This window comes from Scardinius erythrophthalmus (assembly GCF_964197995.2).
Source record: "Scardinius erythrophthalmus genome assembly, chromosome: 25".
Lineage (NCBI taxonomy): Eukaryota > Metazoa > Chordata > Actinopteri > Cypriniformes > Leuciscidae > Scardinius > Scardinius erythrophthalmus.
The window spans coordinates 20,413,464-20,435,548 of record NC_138245.1 but is presented as its reverse complement, the minus strand read 5'-3'; the positions used below and the strand labels follow the sequence as shown (position 1 = coordinate 20,435,548).

General features: G+C 39.7%; 2 protein-coding genes across 2 annotated transcripts; one reads left to right on the top strand and one right to left on the bottom strand.

Annotated features, from left to right (window-relative positions):
* Positions 1–258: 258 nt before the first annotated feature.
* ovgp1 (oviductal glycoprotein 1) lies at positions 259–3,694 on the bottom strand (the record flags this gene model as incomplete). The annotated part of the gene is made up of 11 exons (XM_081357678.1): positions 259–608; positions 690–822; positions 920–1,036; positions 1,126–1,308; positions 1,406–1,526; positions 1,625–1,749; positions 2,734–2,899; positions 3,107–3,157; positions 3,258–3,462; positions 3,560–3,583; positions 3,667–3,694. The coding sequence occupies 11 exons, from the start codon at positions 3,692–3,694 to the stop codon at positions 259–261; spliced, it is 1,503 nt and encodes a 500-aa protein (XP_081213804.1).
* An 11,832-nt stretch (positions 3,695–15,526) lies between these two features.
* On the top strand, positions 15,527–18,324 carry LOC308686112 (acidic mammalian chitinase-like; the record flags this gene model as incomplete). The annotated part of the gene is made up of 11 exons (XM_081358486.1): positions 15,527–15,551; positions 15,861–15,887; positions 16,050–16,254; positions 16,428–16,484; positions 16,587–16,752; positions 16,860–16,984; positions 17,092–17,215; positions 17,311–17,493; positions 17,624–17,740; positions 17,838–17,970; positions 18,065–18,324. The coding sequence occupies 11 exons, from the start codon at positions 15,527–15,529 to the stop codon at positions 18,322–18,324; spliced, it is 1,422 nt and encodes a 473-aa protein (XP_081214612.1).
* Positions 18,325–22,085: the final 3,761 nt, after the last annotated feature.

The following is a 22,085-nucleotide window of genomic DNA, read 5'->3' as shown; positions in this document are numbered from 1 at the left end:
CATTCAATCAATTCCAGATGGACAAAATCAATGTCGCACTACATTTTTTCTTATTCGAGAAGCCATTTCACTCTGATATACATAACAATAGGTAAGAAACTATCGCAACTTCCGTTTCATGCCGACAATTATTTAACAGTAACAATCACAACAATGCTCAACATGTATCCAGCAGGCTGTAACCTTATCCTGCAATAAGCTAATAGAGATTTTAAAACTTGTGCTGAGATGTCTTTCCATCCATGTTTTTACATTAAATCAGTAAGTTACTCCTAAGGCAATGCACAGAGTTAGGAGACTTGCACTTCCTAATGTAATGAAAATGATAATCTGTGATGGTCGTGTTGCCCCAGAATGATTTAAAACGGCAGGGGTGCACCACGTAATATTTGTCATTCCTCCAGTACAGCTATAAAAGGAGTTAAGGGAATCCATTCTGTGATAAAGTCCATCTGATCTATTCGTACAGAACTGACTTCCCAGTGCTGTGAGAGAGCTGAGAGTTTTCACACATGTTGGCGGTGAAGAGCCCTTCCCAACTGTTGCAAAAGTGTTGTTGGGAGTGCTGGTGCTTGTAGCCATGGAAGCATACGATTCATCTTTTGCTCCTGTTGCAAATAAATAAATATATTTCAGAATCTGATCATAAATAACCATAAAAAAGATCAATTTATTTATGAAAATCTCACCAAGTATTAACAATTTCTTTAGGTTGTTAACTAAAGGATAAGTGCCTTGTCCACAGAAATTTCCAGAAAAGTCATCCAGGTCGAGAGCCCATACAAACGCACCTCCAAAGCTATGTTCCTGTAAGTATTTTATCTTAACAAAATAAGGCAGTGCTGTTATTTGTCATGTAAAAATAATCTTTAAGTTTAGACATAACAGTAGGCTATTACGTGACTTAATTGAAATTTACCTTAATCTCAAAGCTCCTCAGGTTGTCAAATCCCACCCAGTCACTGCCTTTAACAGAAAAAGGAACTTTCTGGTCTTCAATCCACTGTACTACGCCACCATTTAGGAAAAGACATATCTTGAAAAAAGAAAATATTCCTTAATTGATATCACTGACAAGCATTTGCAAGCCGTTAGTTTCTGTCCAGAAATGATGTTTCCATTTACTTCAAAGTAAGACCACAGGCCCATCTCTTGTGTATAAGGTCCAGGAGAAGCAAAGTTATTGGCTGGAGCTCCAACTCCATTCTGAGAGGAGGCGAGGATGAAGGAACGTCCATATGTGGCAAAGCCCATCAACAACTTCTTGGCAGGAGCTCCCTGGAATCTCCAGTATTGTAGGGCAAAATCCTGCATGAAAGATGAAATTATGCAAACTACACAGTACCAAATTAAAGTTATTCACTGTCTTGAAACCCATGTGCTCAATGTCAATCACTGTGCTTACGGTGTTTGAGTCAATATTTTCCTCGTCATGGACAGCACTGTACAAAGGACTGTGATGTCTCACAATGCCATCTTTAAACGTATGAAAATCAAATGTCTTGACGCTAATAAAGTCCAAATACCTGTAAAAAAATATTTCCACATTTTTAAACTGTTTTCAACTGCCATTTTTAAAATGATCATTAGAAAGGATTGACATGGAATGACATGTTGTTCTTACTTTGAGATCTCTTGAATTTTGTAGCTCCTTTCAATGACTTCTTTCTGTGCTGAAACAGTTGCTGTTAGAATCAGTCTCGCATCTTTGTGTGATTTGCTTTCAGCTAGAAATGCCTCTTGAAGTTCCTAAAGTTTCACAAAAGTTTTTTGGAAAGGGGTTTTGTTTAGTCCTTCAGCAAGTTGTATTTTTTGGCTTGTTTTAAAGCATAAACCTCAATAAATTTGGTAAGATTAAAAAAAAATAATTGCCAATATATTGCCCAATTGTGACCCTGGATCACAAAACCAGTCTTATGTTGCACGGGTATATTTGTGGTAATAGCCAACAAAACATTGTATGGGTCAAAATTATAGATTTTTCTTTTATGCCAAAAATCATTAGGATATTAAGTAAATATCATGTTCCATGAAGATATTTTGTAAATTTCCCACCTTAAATATATAAAACATTTATTTTTGTGAATGGATGCAGCACTATCGCCAATAGAAATGGACAATTTTAAAGGCGATTTTCACAATATTCCCTCAGATTCCAGATGTTCAAATAGTTGTATCTCGGCCAAACCATACATCAATGGAAAGATTATGTATTCAGCTTTCAGATGATGTATAAATCTCAATTTAAAAAAAAATTACCCATAAGACTGGTTTTGTGGTCCAGGGTCACAATTATGGTTTGATTTCCATCCTTGTCCACTATCGTTCAAAAGGACGATAGTGCGATATTTAGCAAGGATGTATTAAATTGATCAAAAGTGACAGTAAAGACCATTTATAATGTTACAAAAGATTTATATTTAAAATAAATGCTTTAAACTTTCTATTCATCCAATAATTTTATTTCCAATAAAGTTATTTTAAATTGTAATAATATTTCACAATATTACAGTTTTTACTGTATTTGATCAAATAAATGCAGCCTTGGTGAGCATAACAGACTTTTTTTCTTCAAAATCCATTAAAAAGATTCTACCGACCCCAAATGTTTGTACGGTAGTGTTAAATTTATGTACCACTAAAATTTCACACAGATAAGTTGTGTCTCTGACCTCTTATGATCCATTGGAAAACTCTTGCAACCCTATTTGAAAACATATTATTAGTTTTAACCTTGCACAGAAGAGTGAATTTCAACTTATCTTCCGGACGCGTCTCTGGAGTGCCCTTGTGTTCCCAGTCCAAATCCAGCCCATCAAAGTTATACTTCCTCAGAAATTCTATAGAAGACTTGATAAATGCCTGACGGTTTGTCCAGTTGGACAACATATTGGAGAATCTGGTGTGAACATGAAAATGTATGGCTGCTTATTTAACTGGTAAAATGGCTTACAAATATTTCAGATTAATTGCAAAATGGCTTTTTGAAGGAAAATGAAAAATGTTTTTGTTTAAAAAAATAAAATAAACGTATTTATAAGATATAAAAATGGTATGTTACCAGTAGAGGGCAACTTTTACTCAGAAACACGGAAGGAACACTTACTGGCTTGAATCTTGGTCTTTGACAGACAACAAGGTTTTCAACCTAGGATTTCTTTAGAAATGAAACATAGCAGTCTTTTTCACATAGCAGAACATTTGACAAATCAAATATAAATAGGACTAGAAACATGTAGCATGAGCTACAAACATACTTGTTCTTAAGTGCATTGAAGGTCGAATAAAGAGCCACATCATTCCACTCACTTGCAGCTATGTTATTGGCATAGTTTATAATGGCAAATGCATAGATCAAATGAGTACACAAGTTCGGGTCCACGTTCTCTGGAAGGTATCTAGCAGTTCCTGCTCTGTACTGAGACCAGTTTGTGAAGTAACACACCAGTCTTGAACAAGTTACTGAGAAAAAGAGTTTACAACCTATGTCAGCAGTGATTCTTTAGTGATGTAATCTGAATGAATAATCTTTCATGAAGTGGATTGAAAATCACCCTACCGAACTGAAAGAGCAAATTCAGGCCTGACAAAAATAGAATAAGATCATTAGTAGATGCTTTTACATGAGATACATATTTTAAGAAACATATTCAAAGACAAAAATACCTGTTAAATGTGTTATTCCCCTGTTCATTTTGTTGCTGCAACATGTCCCTTTAGTTTCGAGTGATGGGGAACTCCGCATGAAGTAAAGTGAGGGGTGGGGAGAAAGACAGGGAGGGCTACACACATGTATAACATGACACTAAATGTCAGCTAAGATTTTTTCTGGCCTTTAAAAAAAAACAGGATTTCTATCAGATTTAGCCAATCAAGATTTACTTGATTGTAGTAACAGACCAATCAAGATTCATTTATTACACAATGTACTTTTTTTAAATGAAGAGTTTTTTTCTTTGACAGACACAATATGGTGGAATCATGGTGTGCATGTCCATTCCCTTGAGGCTGTTCACAATAGATTGAAATGGAATGCAATTCAAAACACTTGAGAATACAATGAAAACTTCAAGCTACTTTATTGACCTGAGATTGTGAGGAAAATGTGAATGCATACATCTTACAAATAGGCCTACATTTTATAGTAGCCTAGGCAAGGCAAGGCAAGGCAAGTTTATTTATATAGCACATTTCATACACAATGGCAATTCAAAGTGCTTTACATAAAAGAAATTAAAATAATAAAAAGAAATAAGAATAATTAAAACAGTTAAGAAAAATAAAAAAATAAAATACAGTACAGTACAAACAGTCGGACGAACATTGGCACAGTGCTCATTCAGTAAATGCATAGCTAAACAGAAGTGTTTTGAGTCTAGATTTGAATGTGACTATTGTAGGAGCACGTCTGATCTCCTCTGGAAGCTGGTTCCAGCTGCGGCTGGCATAATAGCTAAAAGCAGATTCACCATGCTTTGAGTGAACCCTTGGTATTTCTAGCTGATATGATCCTAATGATCTGAGTGATCTGTTGGGTTTATATTCAGTGAGCATATCTGCAATATATTGAGGTCCTAGGCCATTGAATGATTTATATACCAGTAATAATACTTTAAAATCAATCCTAAATCTAACTGGGAGCCAGTGTAAAGACCTGAGGACTGGTGTGATGTGTTCATGTTTTCTGGTTTTGCTCAGAATCCTGGCGGCAGCGTTCTGTATGAGCTGCAACTGTCTTATGGTCTTTTTGGGAAGGCCAGTGAGGAGTCCATTACAGTAATCCACCCTGCTGGTGATGAAAGCATGCACAAGTTTCTCTAAGTCTTGTCTGGAAACAAAGCATCTAATTCTTGCAATATTTTTCAGATGATAGTATGCTGATTTAGTTATTGCTTTGACATGACTACTGAAACTAAGGTCTGACTCTAGTGTCACACCAAGATTCCTGACTTGATTTTTAGTTGTTTGACCCCTAGAGTGAAGGTATGCATTCACCTTGAGAACTTCATCTTTGTTTCCAAATGCAATGACTTCAGTTTTGTCTATGTTTAACTGAAGAAAGTTTTGACACATCCAACTTTTGACTTCATCAATGCATTGGCACAGGGAGTCAATGGGGCTGTAATCGTTAGGCGATAGGGCTAAGTAGAGCTGTGTGTCATCTGCATAGCTGTGGTAAGCAATTTGGTTCTTTCTCATTATTTGGCTCATTGGGAGCATATACAGGTTGAACAGGAGTGGCGCAAGAATTGAGCCTTGAGGGACTCCACATGTCATGGATGTCCACTCAGACTTATGGTCTCCTATACTCACATAATAACCTCTCCCATCTAAGTATGACCTGAACCATTTTAGGACTATCCCAGAAAGCCCCACCCAGTTTTCCAGCCTGTCAAGAAGTATGTTATGATCGACAGTGTCAAATGCAGCACTGAGGTCGAGTAACACCAGCACTGATAGTTTGCCTGAATCAGTATTTAAGCGAATATCGTTTATTATCTTTATGAGCGCTGTCTCTGTGCTGTGGTGCGGTCGGAAACCAGACTGAAAATTGTCAAAGTATCCATTCGAGCTTAAGAATTTGTTCAGCTGATTGAAGACAACTTTTTCAATGATCTTGCCTATGAAAGGAAGATTTGAGATCGGCCTATAGTTGCTTAATATGGTCTTATCCAGATTGCTCTTTTTCAGGAGGGGCTTGACAACTGCAGTTTTCAGGGAGTTTGGAAAACTCCCAGAGCGAAGTGAGACATTTACCACTTCTAGAAGATCTGCTTCTAAACTGTTTAACACACTTTTGAAAAATGATGTGGGAAGTGTGTCAAGAGCGCATGTTGATGTTTTAAGGTGCTGTACAGTTTCTTCCAAAATTTTGCCATCAATTTCTTTGAAATCAGACATAGTAACTACTTTCTCAGGTGGTTTGATCTGTCTGACCCCTGAGCAACTCAAGCATGTGCTGATCACCTTTCTGATATTACTGATTTTCTCAGAGAAGAAAGAAGCAAACTCACTGCACTTGTTCTCTGAGAGCATTTCACTGGGAATCTGGCTTGGGGGGTTTGTCAGTCTCTCTACAGTAGCAAAAAGAGTGCGTGTGTTGTTTAAATTGCTGTTTATAATATTTGAGAAGAAAGTCTGTCTAGCTTTGCCTAGTTCCATATTGAAAGCATGAAGGCTGTCTTTGTAGATGTTATAATGGACTACAAGTTTAGTCTTCCGCCACATGCGCTCTGCTTTTCTGCATTGTCTTTTCATAGTTTGCACAGCTGTTGAGTTTCTCCAAGGTGCTTTTTGTCTGCCACTCTTCTTCCTGACTTTAACAGGAGCAATATCATCAATTATACCTTTAACTTTTGAGTTAAAAGAATCAAGGAGAAAATCAACAGAGTCTGCAGATATGCTTGGTGTTAAGGATATAGCCTTCATAAATAGTACACTAGTGTTCTCATTTAAGCATCTCTTATTGACAGACACAGATCTAGCTTCAGTGGCAGGAGAGATCAATATATCAAAGAAAATACAGAAATGATCAGACAGTGCTACATCCTTAATAACAATCGATGAAATGTTTAGACCCTTACTGATAAGTAAATCTAGAGTGTGTCCACGATTGTGTGTGGGTCCATGTACATGCTGAGTCAGATCAAAAGTTTTTAAAACACTTAGCCTAAATAAAAGTGTGCCAATAACTAAAGCTCTTCACATTCAAACACAAACACCATAAATATGGTATATCTTATCTTGTCAGATACTTGTTACTGTAGGCTACCTTATCTTAAAAAACAGATCCTAACTGACCTATTTTCAATTTCACCTCAAGCTCTGTACCATTATTACTTTATTGAAACTAGAAACTAGTGTAACTGAACTGCAGTATCTTTGCTTAAGTCACAGAATGTATCATCACAAACATGATATGTTTCAGGCCAGTGGAAATTTGCCATGTGGATATACAAAGATCTATCTCATTATCCTCAACAGCCATAGGATGAACTGACACATTGCTTCTGTAAGATCATATAAGAGCACTATGAGGCTAGATCAGCAACTTCTTGCTAATATTTATGATAGTATGTACTCAGTGTTTCGCAAGACAGTTACATCAGGTCACTGCTCAATCAGATAGGGGTACATTTGTTCTTTGTAGTGTACCTTATTTTTGTTGGCGGGTATAGACAAAGACAAGGGTCCAGACAGGGACAAGGGTCATTCAGGTTCCAATGCTGTGATGAAATGAGCACAGCAATAAAATTAAGAACAAAATCACTTGAGCTAGCACGCCTTGACAACCCAGCTAGGAAACATGTTCTAAGAACGTTTTACCAATGTTCATATTAAGTTATGAAATGCTATTTCTGAATGTTCTCCGGATGTTCAAAATGTCCAGTTATTTTGAAAAAGTTTTAAAAACATTTTTTCTTGGTTATGCAAACATTAAGAGAACTTTCCAACTGATCATTTTGCATATATTAAAGTTACTTTTGAATGTTCTCTGAAATGTTCTCAAAAATGTTGCATGAAAACAATAATAACATTGTTGTGCTAACGTTTAGAGAACATTATTAAAGACATAACTTTGAACAAATATTTTATTAACATTACTAGAAGAATGTTTGTTCATAAATTTGAGACTTCCTTGCCAGAATGCTATTCAAAGTTCTGAGAACGTTTCATGTAGCTGGGACAATATAAAAGTATTAATACTAATATTAATAAAATAATAACTAATAAGATGTTGCTACCATATTGTTTGATATTGATTTAGTTTAGTCTTTATGCTCTGATTTCATCATACCTCCCTCTTTATTTTGATTTATATTTCATTCTAAAGCAGATATATTGACAAATATTTATTTCATTCAATGTGCATTTTAATACAACAAGTAGTGTCTTCTCAAACAGTGATTATCCAGCAATGGTCACACATGTTGTTCGTTCAAATTATACTTTCAGATTCAGATTTGTTCCATGCCTCCTGTTTTGTCCCAGGGTCCATGAATTTTAACAACCCTGTTAAGAAAAATGTATGCATGCAGGGAGTTATTTTTTGTATTATTTACATGTTGTATTATTTATTAGTGTCATTTCCACCATGATTTATAGGCCTATTGCAGGCTCCAGTACTCATGTAAAATGTTTGGTATTTTCATACAAATCCAATATTAAAGTCACCATCAAATCAAAATTGACAGTTCTTATTTTTTATATGAAATAATGCAGCATATATTATACATGATTTATCCTTGCACTTCATCATTATTATTTTTTTTAATTCACATGCCCTTAAAAATAACTTTCCCTCCCTGTTGCAGCAACATCTCTTCTCCGATGACATGTTTACTAGGGTGAGGGCGGAACATCCTGTCACTCACATGACATCACAGCAATAGCAATCCACAACCATCCAATCAATTCCCAATGGACAAAATCAAGCCCCGCCCTACTTTTTTCTTGTTCCAGAAACAGTTTTTCACTCGGATATGCCATAGGGAAGAAAAGACTATCTTAATTTCCGTTTCATGTCAACTTTAAAGGTATAGCGGAGGATCTTTCCGAATTTTAGATAAGACCCGCCCTCTCCACTTTTTGAAAAGTTTGATTGATTCACCAGAATGATTGACAATTAGGAGGACCAATAGTATAGGTGATCCACCCGGAGGTAAAAAATCCTCCGCTATACCTTTAAGGCCTGAAACATATTTCTGCAAGCACGCGAACAGAGATAAGATGATGCCACTATGGAGGACTATTGACACAAATAAATAAATCATTACAATATTTGTCATTTATATATTGAAATATAGCCTACTGATGTTTTTCAGCAAGAATAAATAGCAGTTGACCTAGAAGAGAAAACTGACTGTAAATGGAGATATTTACGCTAATTTTCCACTCAGTTAGCTTCTCCTTGCTCCCGAGACTCAGTTTGCGCTCTGAGCTAACGCAGATTATTATTAAAGTGTTATAAAATAAGGACACTGAAGAGGGAAGCTGGAAGAATCCACTTGTTAAATCATGACATGAATACTGATTGCATTTCAAAGGGTCCACTCCAAGCCGTTTATGAACACTATTCATTTATTGCACAACTTTAAGGTAAGCGTTTAAAAACCCGGACACCAATATTTTGCCAATGAAAAGATTTTGCATATAAGGTTAGGATCATGATTTTTCAGTAGTTCCTCCAGCACCGCACTTATTGTTATCAGCCTTCATATTTCTTTAGGAAAAAAAGACATTCTTTGTGCAACCAAATCCAGGCCTGTAAGATAAATGACACTGAATCCTCTTGAATCGTGCGTTGATGCTGACAGTTTGTCATGAGAAGAAAGCTACACAAAAGAGGAGAATTCTGACCTCATAGTTTCATCATCCAGTATAAATCAAAACAAGATAGAAGTCAGTACACAAACACTAATTGTGGTTATATTTAGATTTTAGAACCAGAGGAAAAGTAGAGTTCTTGGCAAAATATTATAAACATCAATAGCATTCTTATATATGTCAGTCAATGGCATGAACTGCTCTTTATTTGATCAATTACACACTATAATTTCTACAAATCTGGCTTCAGCTGAACATTCTACTAGATTAAAATGTGTTAAAATGATGTCTAAATCCATATTAAAACAGCAGACATATTAGCATTCATGAACATTTTACCACAGCACACTATTAGACTTTTCTGTAATTTCTACAGTTACTTTAAATCACCCAGTATTATATTTCTCTTTACAGTAAATAACTGTGATTCCCATTGCATCATGGGAATTTTCTGTGACGTTAAATACCACACACAGAGACTTACTGTATTTTTTCAATTTGCAGTATACTAGCCTACTGTATTTGACGTAACGGCCTCTCTGACTGGCACCATTCCATCGTGCTTTTTATTTCCTAATTTTTGCCTACAACGCTATAACAACCAGAGCAGGTCTATAGGCTATTGGACACATTGAACAACGCAACACACACTGTCTGGGATTTGTATTGTCGCGCCGGAGCATCCAGTGTAATATGACTGTGTTCTGACTGTCTTCTGTTGGATCGCGCGAAAGGTGTCTGGCCCGTAGAAACGGAATTCACTTCACCGAGAGAGAGACCAGAAAGCAAGGTAAAAAACATTCTGTGTGTGTTGACAGGTTTGTCAATGTCAGTATCTAGTTTAATACTCGTCAACATGGCGGTAACGAACTTTCAGTGTTGGGGGTAACTCATTACAAGTAACTTGAGTAACGTAATCAGATTACTTTTTCAAGTAACTAGTAAAGTAATGCATTACTTTTTCAATTTGCAATAAAACGGTAGTTACTTTTTCACATTTCTTGACTGACAGCTCTCCTGTCCCCATGTTGAGAGAAACAAAGTGAGGTGGTGGTGTGTGCGCTGTGTAAACATGATGGTTATTGTAGTTCTAGTGTAAATGTGAACTCATTGCTCAAAATAAATAGAAACAGTAAAATGCAATCTCAGAATTTTACTCAACTTTTATAATTAACTATTAAATTACACAAATATACTTTGTGAATTTAATCTCACTTTATTAATGTCTTTGCTGCTGACCTTCAATGATCTAATTCAACCATACTAATAAGCAAAAATTACTTTATAAGATTTAGAAATTAGAGTGTTGAACTTCCTTCTCCTGTATGTTATTGTTCTTTAATCCAGAACAGCAGCGCAGCTGAAAGGTTAGTTTGAGCGGCACCCTTTACTGTACAAGCGTAAATATACATTTCCTTCAGCCTCAGGCTTATTCAGTTCACTTTTGGTGTGAAAGGGCCTTAACATTTGCCAAAAATATAACTTTTTTGTTGGTCTTGTTATTAAAAAAACAAACAAGCAAGCCCAGCCCAGGTGAGAAGAAAAAGTAACGTAAAAGTAACGTAACACATTACTTTTCATAAAAAGTAACTATGTAATGCAATTAGTTACTTTTTTGGGGAGTAACGCAATATTGTAATGCATTACTTTTAAAAGTAACTTTCCCCAACACTGCAAACTTTACCACGGTAAACTGCGCTAACGTTTCATTTTACATACTAGTTTGTTAGATATTATTGCTTTGTAAGCATTGCAGTAAAACTCTCACTAATTCATTCATACCAAAATCTAGCATTCTAAACAACTCAAGTTTATACAGGTATTTTTGCATTATTTTGATATTTTATTAGGCAGACGACTCTCCACCATTGCAGTCCCATCTGACCAGGAAGGTCAGATGGGACTGCAATGGTGGAGAGTCGTCTGCCTAATAAAATGCAAGAAATCAATGTGTGAGAACGATCCTCACACATTGATTTCTTGCATGATGAATGTTTTATAAACAAAGCCCAGATCGACGGATTCTCTCTATGGCTCTGGCTTCGCCCACACGGCCCGCCTCCAGACGCTCGTTTTTTTCCGGAAAGACTCGGTACAGCCTATTTTCTCTTATAAATATAATAAAACTAAAGACTTTTTGGAGATATGAAGGATGCAATACTACTCTATAGGTACTCAAGATTAACAGGAGATTGAGTGAAAATGAGCATTTCACCCCCCCTTTAAAGTGCGTGTTGCATCTACGGTAGCCGTTATGTACCAAAAAGCTAAGTTTCTAATAGCACTTCATCGAGTTTTCCTTCGGGTGAACTGGTTTGTTATTTCAAACAAACTGCAACTTGACACAACGAACAAACAAATGTTAGTTTTGATCAAACAAAACTTACAACCTTGTTTTTAGGACCTTTTCTACTTTACCCAATTGCTGCTATTCATCAAGGAGCCTGTTTAACTTTTAACTATAAATGTTATACTGTCTATAAACTAATAAAGTACACAACCAAGCAATGAAAAGCTTGTAATTAAGACAGTAACATTGACTTACCTGTCGAGAAGAAAACAGGAAACTTCAGCGTCTCTTTTGAAAGCTTTCTCCTGCATTAGCTATCCGACATTAACCCTTGTTTTTTGTAATCTCCGATCACGTTTCCTTACGGTCTATTATGGACTTTTTCAACGACGAGGACTCCTTATCCTGTGACTCAGCATATGTATGAATGAACGGTGTATAAATAACCGTGCAGTGCATCCTTTTAAACTTGCCTGGGCCGTGACTAGTGATGTTACGTCTGACACTGACGCTCCGAAGCTTGCTTCGAACTCGAACGGTTCTTGCAATGAACCACTGCTTCGGAGCTTGTATCATTACGTCACTAGTCACGTGAAAATGACTTCTGAAGCAAACACACTGGTTCACTCCTGTAGTGAACCACCTGACTGCTTTGACAGCCCAATCCAGTGTTGACAGGTTTGAAACCTGGCGGCTGTATTTTTTATAAAAGTGAAGGTAAAAAAAAACATAGAAACCATTACAGAAATTCTATTGGATTTAATGGTTTTCATGGGAATTTTATTGGTTGTAATGGGAATTATAGTGGTCTCTGTGGGTCTATGATATGTGTTGGGTTGTATTGGTGGGGGCATTAAATCCTAATGGAATATGTCCCAAACACACAGTTACAAAAAAGAATTATGTAGTGGTTTAAATGGTAAAAGCCAATGGTTCCTATTTTAATATAAACCCATTAGAATTTCTGTGATGGTTTCCAACTTTTTTTTAAGCTGGTCTGATCTTCTGTCCTTGTCTAAAGAAATAATTACACACACACACATCATGCTTAATGTTTTATTATCAAGGTGAACACATGAAATTCATCAGTATCTGTAAAATTCACCTACATAAATGAGTAGCACTAACACTGTTTCAGCTATGATCGCCTCGGTGAACACGTAATAAACGGGGCGTTACTTGCATTTTATGGTTGTCAGCTTTGTTGCATTACATTTACTTCACCAGGAGATGGTGCTGCAATTTCTGAATGAAGCTTCGAGTAATGAACCATTTTCGACACAATTGTATCAGAAAGCAATAATGCTTCGAAAGGCTTCATTTGGCCATCACTAGCCGTGACCAGCGCCTCTCACTGCTCTGCTCCTCCGCTTCTGCTGGTTTCAGTCACGTGACGCTGGCTCTGAACGAAAACGCGTTGTGGAAACGCGTTGGCCTAGTACTTTTTGTCCCTCTCTGCTATTATAGTTTTTCAAGATGGCGGAACTACATGGAAGCCTCCCAGGCGGGAAGGAAGTCGACCGGAAGTTGAAGCCGGCCGCGTGGCACCATCTTGTAGCAGAACTTCACCTGCTGTTAGCATCCCATTGACTCCCATTCATTTTGGCGTCACTTTGACATCGAATAACTTTACATCTGAGGCGTTTGAAGACTCCATTTGTCCATTATTTATTTCTAAGGAAACACGACAATGTATAAAATGCTCCATTACATTGTAGCTTATGTTATGGCCCCGTAGAAGCAGTTTTTGTAAAAGTAGGCTAACGATTGCGTCATAACCAAGCGACTCTCTGTCGCACAGTAGAGAGATTACCGTATGGACGGGAGGAGAAGCTCGCGGGCAATCGGGGGGACGTGGAGGCAAAATAACAATATAATTAATCAGAATACCTAGCAAAAGTTGCTCCTGCTCCAAGCTAATGGACAATTCCTACTCACGCTCTCCGTCTCTGCGAGATTCGGAAGGGAATGATTCAGATTTCTCTTGGCACAGCTACTAGAAGACAGACGGGTTGCTCACGTGGTCCGTGTAACGCTTTGCTAGGTTTGAGTCTGCGCGTCAGGAAAGGAAGTGCTAAGTAATCGCTAAAAATGGGCTTCACTTGTCTCAATTGAGTTCCAATGGGGTCGCTGTGTCCATTTCTTTTACTGTCTATGAAGCCTCCGTGGACCTACCCGTCCCATGTATATAAAGATAATAAATTCTTCGTTTACGAAGATAAGTCAGATCATTGGCATTGGTATTTGTACACCATTGAGGACATATTTATGATTAAAAATATTGCTTTTAGATAATAAAATACCTAAAATGCTACATATTGTCCCTTTAATTTAGTTCATCTGAAATGTTTGAAAATGCTATTGACAAAAAGCTGTTTACAAATATATTTTCTTAAGTTATAGTAAAAATAATAATAAAAAAGAGGTTAAAAATAATTTGACTGACACTAATATGGAATTTTCTCCTTTCTTATGTTGTCAATCAAGTTCTGAACAGGAACCAATCTTTGGAGAAATTCATTTATTCGCAAAAGTGGACAAAAACATTCTGTTGGCTTTTTAAAGATTATTTTGATGATGATTTTTACTCCTATGCTGTAGAAAAGATGGAGGAGTAGACAGTCAGACATTGATAATAATAAGAAATGTTTCTTGAGCATCAAAGAGACTTCTTTCAAAAACATTAAGACACTTAAATACTTCTTTTGGCCACCAGTGTATATGAATCCACCAAATTTTTGGAAATAAGTGAAATCATTTTGAAGGTGGGGTTATGTGTCATGTATTGTGAAAATAACTGTTTTGTCCTGTGTTGGACATTTCCTTTTTGAATGCTTAGAAATGTATTTATATTCTGCAGTTTATGAATGTAATTGTCTATATTTCATTATAATAACTGTATAAGCTTAACAACCAATGCCTGTACAATCATTTTGTCAAATGCTAACGTTTTGTCTAAGATTTTATGTACATTTTTTAACAATGTGTGCAGTGAAGGACAGCACATAATGTGTTAATTTAACACGTTTAGATGTTTACACATCTCTGTGCTAACCTTTCTGACATATTTACTTTGTTAAAATCATTAACACAATGAATTAGTTAAAATTAACACAAAACCCTAAATTCACCCGTTAATGTGTAAAAATTTAACACATCATTTCCAGCATTGGCAGACTGTTTATTTTGTGATGTATAATGTTTTAAATAAAAAAAATGGTATTTTGTAATAATTTTGTCTAATTGATTTGTATGTCAGTAGTACTTATGTAGGATAAAAATAAAAGTAATTCTATATCAAAATTATGAAACCTAATTTTATGTTTAGTACAAATAAAAATAATTACAGCAGAGTACAGACTGATTAGCTTGATTTTTACAGAAATGCACTGTATTACACAATTATAGTACCATGTACCATGTTTATAAGGGCATGTGAATTCAAAAGTTACTGTAAAATTGGAATACGGTAAAGGTACTGTAAATCTTAATTACAGTAACTTACTGGCAACAGTGTTAAATAAAATAACCTTGAAAAGCCTAACAGTGAGTTCTAATTATTGATCTTATCTATGAAGCTTCACACAAATTGTGCTAAATAGGACAAAGGTTTTTTTTTTATTTCCACGTGTAATTCTCATTTAAGTCCATAGTTTACAGGAGATAGCCTACCATATCTTACATCATCCTAATAAAGCATCCCATATTAGGATGACATAGACAACACCCAACTCCTATAAAAACCTTAGGGTTTTGATGCCCGTCCTCACATTTTCCATTTTCTTGAGGTACCCCAGGTATGTAACCATCAAGGAATTTCTATATTGAGAATTCAACTTCAGGTTTATTTATTAGTTTATTGTAATTAATGAAACTGATCTTTGTTTCTTATAGGAAATTGGCAATAAAATGGGGAAGCTTACACTTATAGCAGGTAAGAAATTATATACATACACTGCAAACTGGAATTTAAAGTACAGGGTGGGCCATTTATATGGATACACCGTAATAACAAGGGAATGGTTGGTGATATTAAAGTCCTGTTTGTGGCACATTAGTATATGTGAGGGGGCAAACTCCTCAAGATGGGTGGTTCCCCCTCACATATACTAATGTGCCACAAACAGGACTTTAATATCACCAACCATTCCCATGTTATTACGGTGTATCCATATAAATGGCCCACCCTGTACAATTCATTATTTTATATTTGTCATTTACCTGATATTATTGCATATTCTAGGTTTGGGCTTGGTGCTCTGCCATGTTGGTGAGTCATTGAGTACTTATTAAATCACATTTTCATATTTATCTCTTCATTTTAATGAAATATCTATATTCGATTACAATGTTGAGAAGAGAGATTATATAGCAAATGCATTTGAGTGTGTAAATGTCTTGTCTAAGAGCTTCTTTGTGTATCCATAACCAGCCTTCTCCATGGAAATGGGCTGCTACTTCACCAACTGGTCCCAGTACAGACCTGGAATTGGAAAGTATACACCTGCAAATGTCGACCCTTTCCTTTGTACACACCTTTTCTATGCTTTCGCAATGATCAACCATGCCAACGAGCTTATCACATATGAGTGGAACGATGAGACTCTCTACAAAGCCTTCAATGAACTCAAGAACAGGTATGTATTAGTTGAAATATCACTTTTAACACTTTCAGATGCAGTTATTTTATAAAACAAATACCCAAAAAGTAAGAAATGAACACTGCAGAAACACTGCAAAAAAAAGAAAAGAAAAAAAGATATAAAAAATCTATATATATAATCCTAAAGTATATCCATTATCCTCGCAGAAATCCTACTCTTAAGACTCTCCTGGCTGTTGGTGGATGGAACTTTGGTTCATCACAGTAAGTATTCTGTTTTGTTTTAGTCTTTTTTTGTCATGTCATTTTCACATTTGAGCAGCTGTTAAATGGTTAAACTGAAATGCATTTTAAAATTCATCTTAGGTTCTCCATCATGGTGTCCAATGCAGCAAACCGTCAGACGTTCATTCAGTCTTCTATCAAATTCCTGAGGACTTATGGGTTTGATGGTTTGGACTTGGACTGGGAATACCCTGGATCAAGAGGAAGTCCGCCTGAAGACAAAGAAAGATTCACACTGCTGTGCAAGGTGTGTCTGATTATAACCCAGTGCCCTTTTAAGCAAATATGGTGCTGCACTTTATTTATTTAATCTCTTATGTACTTATGTTTATTTATCTATGTTGGTCTTCACAGGAACTTCTTGAGGCCTATGAGGCCGAGGGCAAAGCTACTGGCAAACAGAGACTGATGCTGTCTGCTGCTGTTCCAGCTGGTAAAGAAACAATTGATGCTGGATTTGAGATCGCTGAGGTTGCCAAGTAAGTATGACAACACTGAATCATGACATTTGCAAATTGGCAGAGCACTGAGGCGAAAGTAAGTAGTAGCATGAGAAGTTTTAAACCACTCCTAATTTTTTTTCCAGATACCTGGACTTCGTCAATGTGATGACTTATGACTTCCATGGAACTTGGGAAAGATTCACAGGACACAACAGCCCCCTGTACCAAGGCTCAAAGGACGAGGGAGACCTGGTCTACTTCAATACTGTAAGAACTGATTTACGGTGACACAAAGAAGGTGAAAACAAATAATGCATTTTTTTCCCCTCCATTTTAAAATGATAACTCTACTCCTCTTTCAGGATTACGCTATGCGCTATTGGAGGGACAACGGTACCCCTGTGGAGAAACTCAGAATGGGTTTCGCAACATACGGCCGCACATTCCGTCTGACATCTACAGATACTGAGGTTGGAGCCCCAGCTAGTGGACCGGCTTCAGCTGGAACCTACACTCGCGAGGCTGGATTCTGGTCTTACTATGAGGTGGGAGATTTGGAAAAGCCATTTTGTCCAAAATGGAAAACAAATGGAATATATTCATTCATATTCATAAGTGTCTTTTAAACAATCTCAACATCTAATACTGGCAATTAATATGTCAATGTTTTTATAGATCTGTGGCTTCCTAGAGGGAACAACAATCCAGTGGATTGAGGATCAGAAGGTGCCGTATGCCACAAAGAACAGCGAGTGGGTTGGATTTGACACCAAGGAGAGTTTCGAAACTAAGGTACTTTTGAGTTTTTACTGGAGTTGGAGTTATTATTTTGTTGTAACCGTTTGCCAGCGACTGACTAACAACTCACGGTTTTCCTCTTATTTTATAGGTCCGTTATCTAAAAGACAAGAAATTTGGTGGAGCCTTCGTGTGGGCGCTTGATCTGGATGACTTTGCTGGACAGTTCTGTAATCAGGGGAACCATCCTCTCATGGGCCATCTGCGCAATCTTCTGGATATCGGTAGGAATTTTCACAAATCGTATTTGCAAGACTGGTTGTATTTGAAGAAAAGAAAACAATAAAAACTAATGCTTAATTAAAATGCTTTTTCCAGAACTGCCTCCTATGCCTTCAACCACCACCCCCAAACCTGGACAAAGCACCACAGGGACCACCACAACTACCACCACCACCACCACCACCACCACTCATGCTCCAGGATCAGGATTCTGTAACGGGAAGCCAGATGGACTTTATCCACACCCTGAAGATTCCAACAAATATTATAACTGTGCTGGAGGCAATACCTTTTTGGACCACTGTGCTGTAGGCACCGTGTTTGATGACAGCTGTAAATGCTGTGCCTGGCCCTAGCATCACTAATGTAGAACCCTCTGAAAAACATCTGCAAATTGTGAAACAGGATACTGCATATTTGCACAAGCACACAAATGACAATAAACATCAGCTGTTTCATGTAATGGATCATTAGTGTAAACTGAACATATTTCTCGACTGTGTTACATCTTCATTCCATCTGGGTGTAGTTTGTAAGTGTAAGGACCTCTTTTTAAATGACTCCTTTCAAAATCTGGTTATTGTTCATTTTGTCCTTGCTTAGAAAAAAATGAATAAACTGACTTGTCATTTGAGGAGAACTCTATGGAAATTTTTATTTTATTTTTTCTTTGTGACTGATGTAAGTACAGTGTTCCACAATCTCACTCATATAAAAAACACGCAAAATCAAACATTTATCAAAGCAAAACAGGAAATAAAAAATATAGACATATTTAGACAATACATAGGCCACTGGATGCATGGCAGGTTAAAAAAAGAAATAAATCAATTCATCATCATTGAATCAGTCAGGATTTAGGGAGGTGTTGTTTGGATTCTTTTTCACCTATATCAGAGCAGGATCTTTATGAGTTTGTTCAACAGCTGAAGCTTTCCAGTTGTCATACAGATGTGGTTCCTATAAGACTGTTTGAGGAAGGTATTTGTCAGGCTTCTGGGTGGATGAAGTAGGAGACGAACACGAAGATGAAGAATTCCAAGGTTTTAATTCTCAATTATAACAGATAACACAAAAACAGGGAGCGTGTGCTCAGAACAAGACTACCTAACATGAACATTGACCGACAAGTGAAGACTGAAACACTCAGGGCTTAAATACAGGGGAGAACAGATCAGGGAAACAAGACACAGCTGACAAGACTAACGAGGAACCAGGTGATACAAATGAACTAATGAGGGTAACCATGGAAACCAAGGAGTGGCGGGAAAACAGAACAAAGGAAGACATGTGACCAGTGACAAAAACACTCAAACAGAACAGAACTGTGACATAATTCCCCCCTCCCGGTAGGCGCGTCCTCGCGCCGTAGACAGACCAACAAATAGGGTGGGAGGGTGGGCGCCCTGGAGGCTGACAAGGGCGTGGCTTGACAGGACAGGGAGCCTCCAGGGCGGAGCTGGCAGTTCAGGTGACCAGGGCGAAGACAGCCTTTCAGGCGGCCATGGCGGAGAAGACCCCTTGGATGGCCATGGCGGTGCGGACCCTTCAGGCGGCCATGGCGGAGACAACCCCTCGGGCGGCCATGGCGGTGCGGACCCTTCGGGTGGCCATGGCGGAGACGACCCCTCAGGTGGCCATGGCGGAGACGACCCCTCAGGTGGCCACGGCGGAGACGACCCCTCAGGTGGCCACGGCGGTGAAGACCCCTCGGGTGGCCACGGCGGTGAAGACCCCTCGGGTGGCCACGGCGGAGAAGACCCCTCGGGTGGCCACGGCGGAGAAGACCCTTCGGGTGGCCATGGCGGAGAAGACCCTTCGGGTGGCCATGGTGGTGAAGACCCTTCAGGTGGCCACGGCGGTGAAGACCCTTCAGGTGGCCATGGTGGTGAAGACCCTTCAGGTGGCCATGGTGGTGAGGACCCCTCAGGTGGCCATGGCCCCTCGAGTGGCCAGGACGGAGCCCTATGGCCCCCCCCCAAAAAATACTTGGGAAAAGTCCCGGGTACCAGAGAGGGCTCGGTGCAGGGCAGCGACGAGGGCTCGGTGCTGGGCAGATCCAGCGACGAGGGCTCGGTGCTGGGCAGATCCAGCGACGAGGGCTCGGTGCTGGGCAGATCCAGCGACGAGGGCTCGGTGCTGGGCAGATCCAGCGACGAGGGCTCGGTGCTGGGCAGATCCAGCGACGAGGGCTCGGTGCTGGGCAGATCCAGCGACGAGGGCTCGGTGCTGGGCAGATCCAGCGACGAGGGCTCGGTGCTGGGCAGATCCAGCGACGAGGGCTCGGTGCTGGGCAGATCCAGCGACGAGGGCCTTGTGCTGGGCAGATCCAGCGGTGAGGGCCTTGTGCTGGGCAGATCCAGCGGTGAGGGCTCTGTGCTGGGCAGATCCAGCGATGAGGGCTCGGTGCTGGGCAGATCCAGCGGTGAGGGCTTTGTGCTGGGCAGATCCAGCGGTGAAGAGGGCTCTGAGCTGGACAGGACCAGCGGCGAAGAAGGCCCTGAGCCGGACAGGACCAGCGGCGAAGAAGGCTCTGAGCTGGGCAGGACCAGCGGCGAAGAAGGCTCTGAGCTGGGCAGGACCAGCGGCGAAGAAGGCTCTGAGCTGGGCAGGACCAGCGGCGAAGAAGGCTCTGAGCTGGGCAGGGCCAGCGGCGAAGAGGGCTCTGAGCTGGGCAGGGCCAGCGGCGAAGAGGGCTCTGAGCTGGGCGGGACCAGCGGCGAAGAGGGCTCTGAGCTGGGCGGGACCAGCGGCGAAGAGGGCTCTGAGCTGGGCGGGACCAGCGGCGAAGTAGGCTCGGTGCTGGACGGGACCAGCGGTGAAGTAGGCTCGGTGCTGGACGGGACCAGCGGTGAAGGCTCGGTGCTGGACGGGACCAGCGGTGAAGAAGGCTCAGGTTCTGGAGGGCAGGCGACTGGCTCTGCCTCTGGCGGACAGGCGACTGGCTCTGGCTCTGGCGGGCAGGCGACTGGCTCTGGCTCTGGCGGGCAGGCGACTGGCTCTGGCGGGCAGGCGACTGGCTCTGGCGGGCAGGCGACTGGCTCTGGCTCTGGCGGGCAGGCGACTGGCTCTGGCTCTGGCGGGCAGGCGACTGGCTCTGGCTCTGGCTCTGGCGGGCAGGCGACTGGCTCTGGCTCTGGCGGGCAGGCGACTGGCTCTGGCTCTGGCGGGCAGGCGACTGGCTCTGGCTCTGGCGGGCAGGCGACATGAGCGGGTTTGGTAGTACTGTTATGACGTGGGGCATCCCTGCGAGCTCCCCGGACAGACATCAAAGCAGGATCAAACGATTTAGATGTCAGATCGACACTATTGGAGATCAGCTTACGCACTCTGGGCCACGGGATTCCAAGAAAAGGTCCAGGACAAATACGGTGCTCAGCAGGGAGTGATTCTGTGGGTTTGACTGATCTAACAGAGTGAACGGGCTCTGCTTCACCCACAGTGAAGGGAGATCCACAAAATAATAAAACAAAATCAATATACTGGGCCAGAGTACATATGGGGTCGACATCAGGTAAATACAAACTCACTTTCTGGTCCAGACCCATCCAGAAGCAGTCTTTAACTTTTGCGTCGTCCAGGGGAGCCAGATGGCAATAAGTCAAAAACTCACTCACACAGTCCTCTATGGAGCGGCCATTCTGGAAGATAGAGCAAAGTGTATATATAGGATCCATGGTGGTCCTTAAATCCATCCAACAGGATCTTGCTGTAGTTTAGGTTGGTCAATCTGTCAGGCTTCTGGGTGGATGAAGTAGGAGACGAACACGAAGATGAAGAATTCCAAGGTTTTAATTCTCAATTATAACAGATAACACAAAAACAGGGAGCGTGTGCTCAGAACAAGACTACCTAACATGAACATTGACCGACAAGTGAAGACTTCTTCTTCTTCTTCTTCTTTAGTTTTTTATGGCGGCTGGCAAACCAACTTAACGGTGCATTACCGCCACCGACTGGACTGGTGTGTGAATCAGGAGATATTGGAACTCAAAAAAAAAAAAAAAAAAAAAAAAAAAAAAATATTAAATCCTTTTTTCTAAATCTGTGTCTCTCAGAAACTTAATAACATATTGATAAATGTTACTGGATGTTTTCCCTAATAAACCTTGCATTG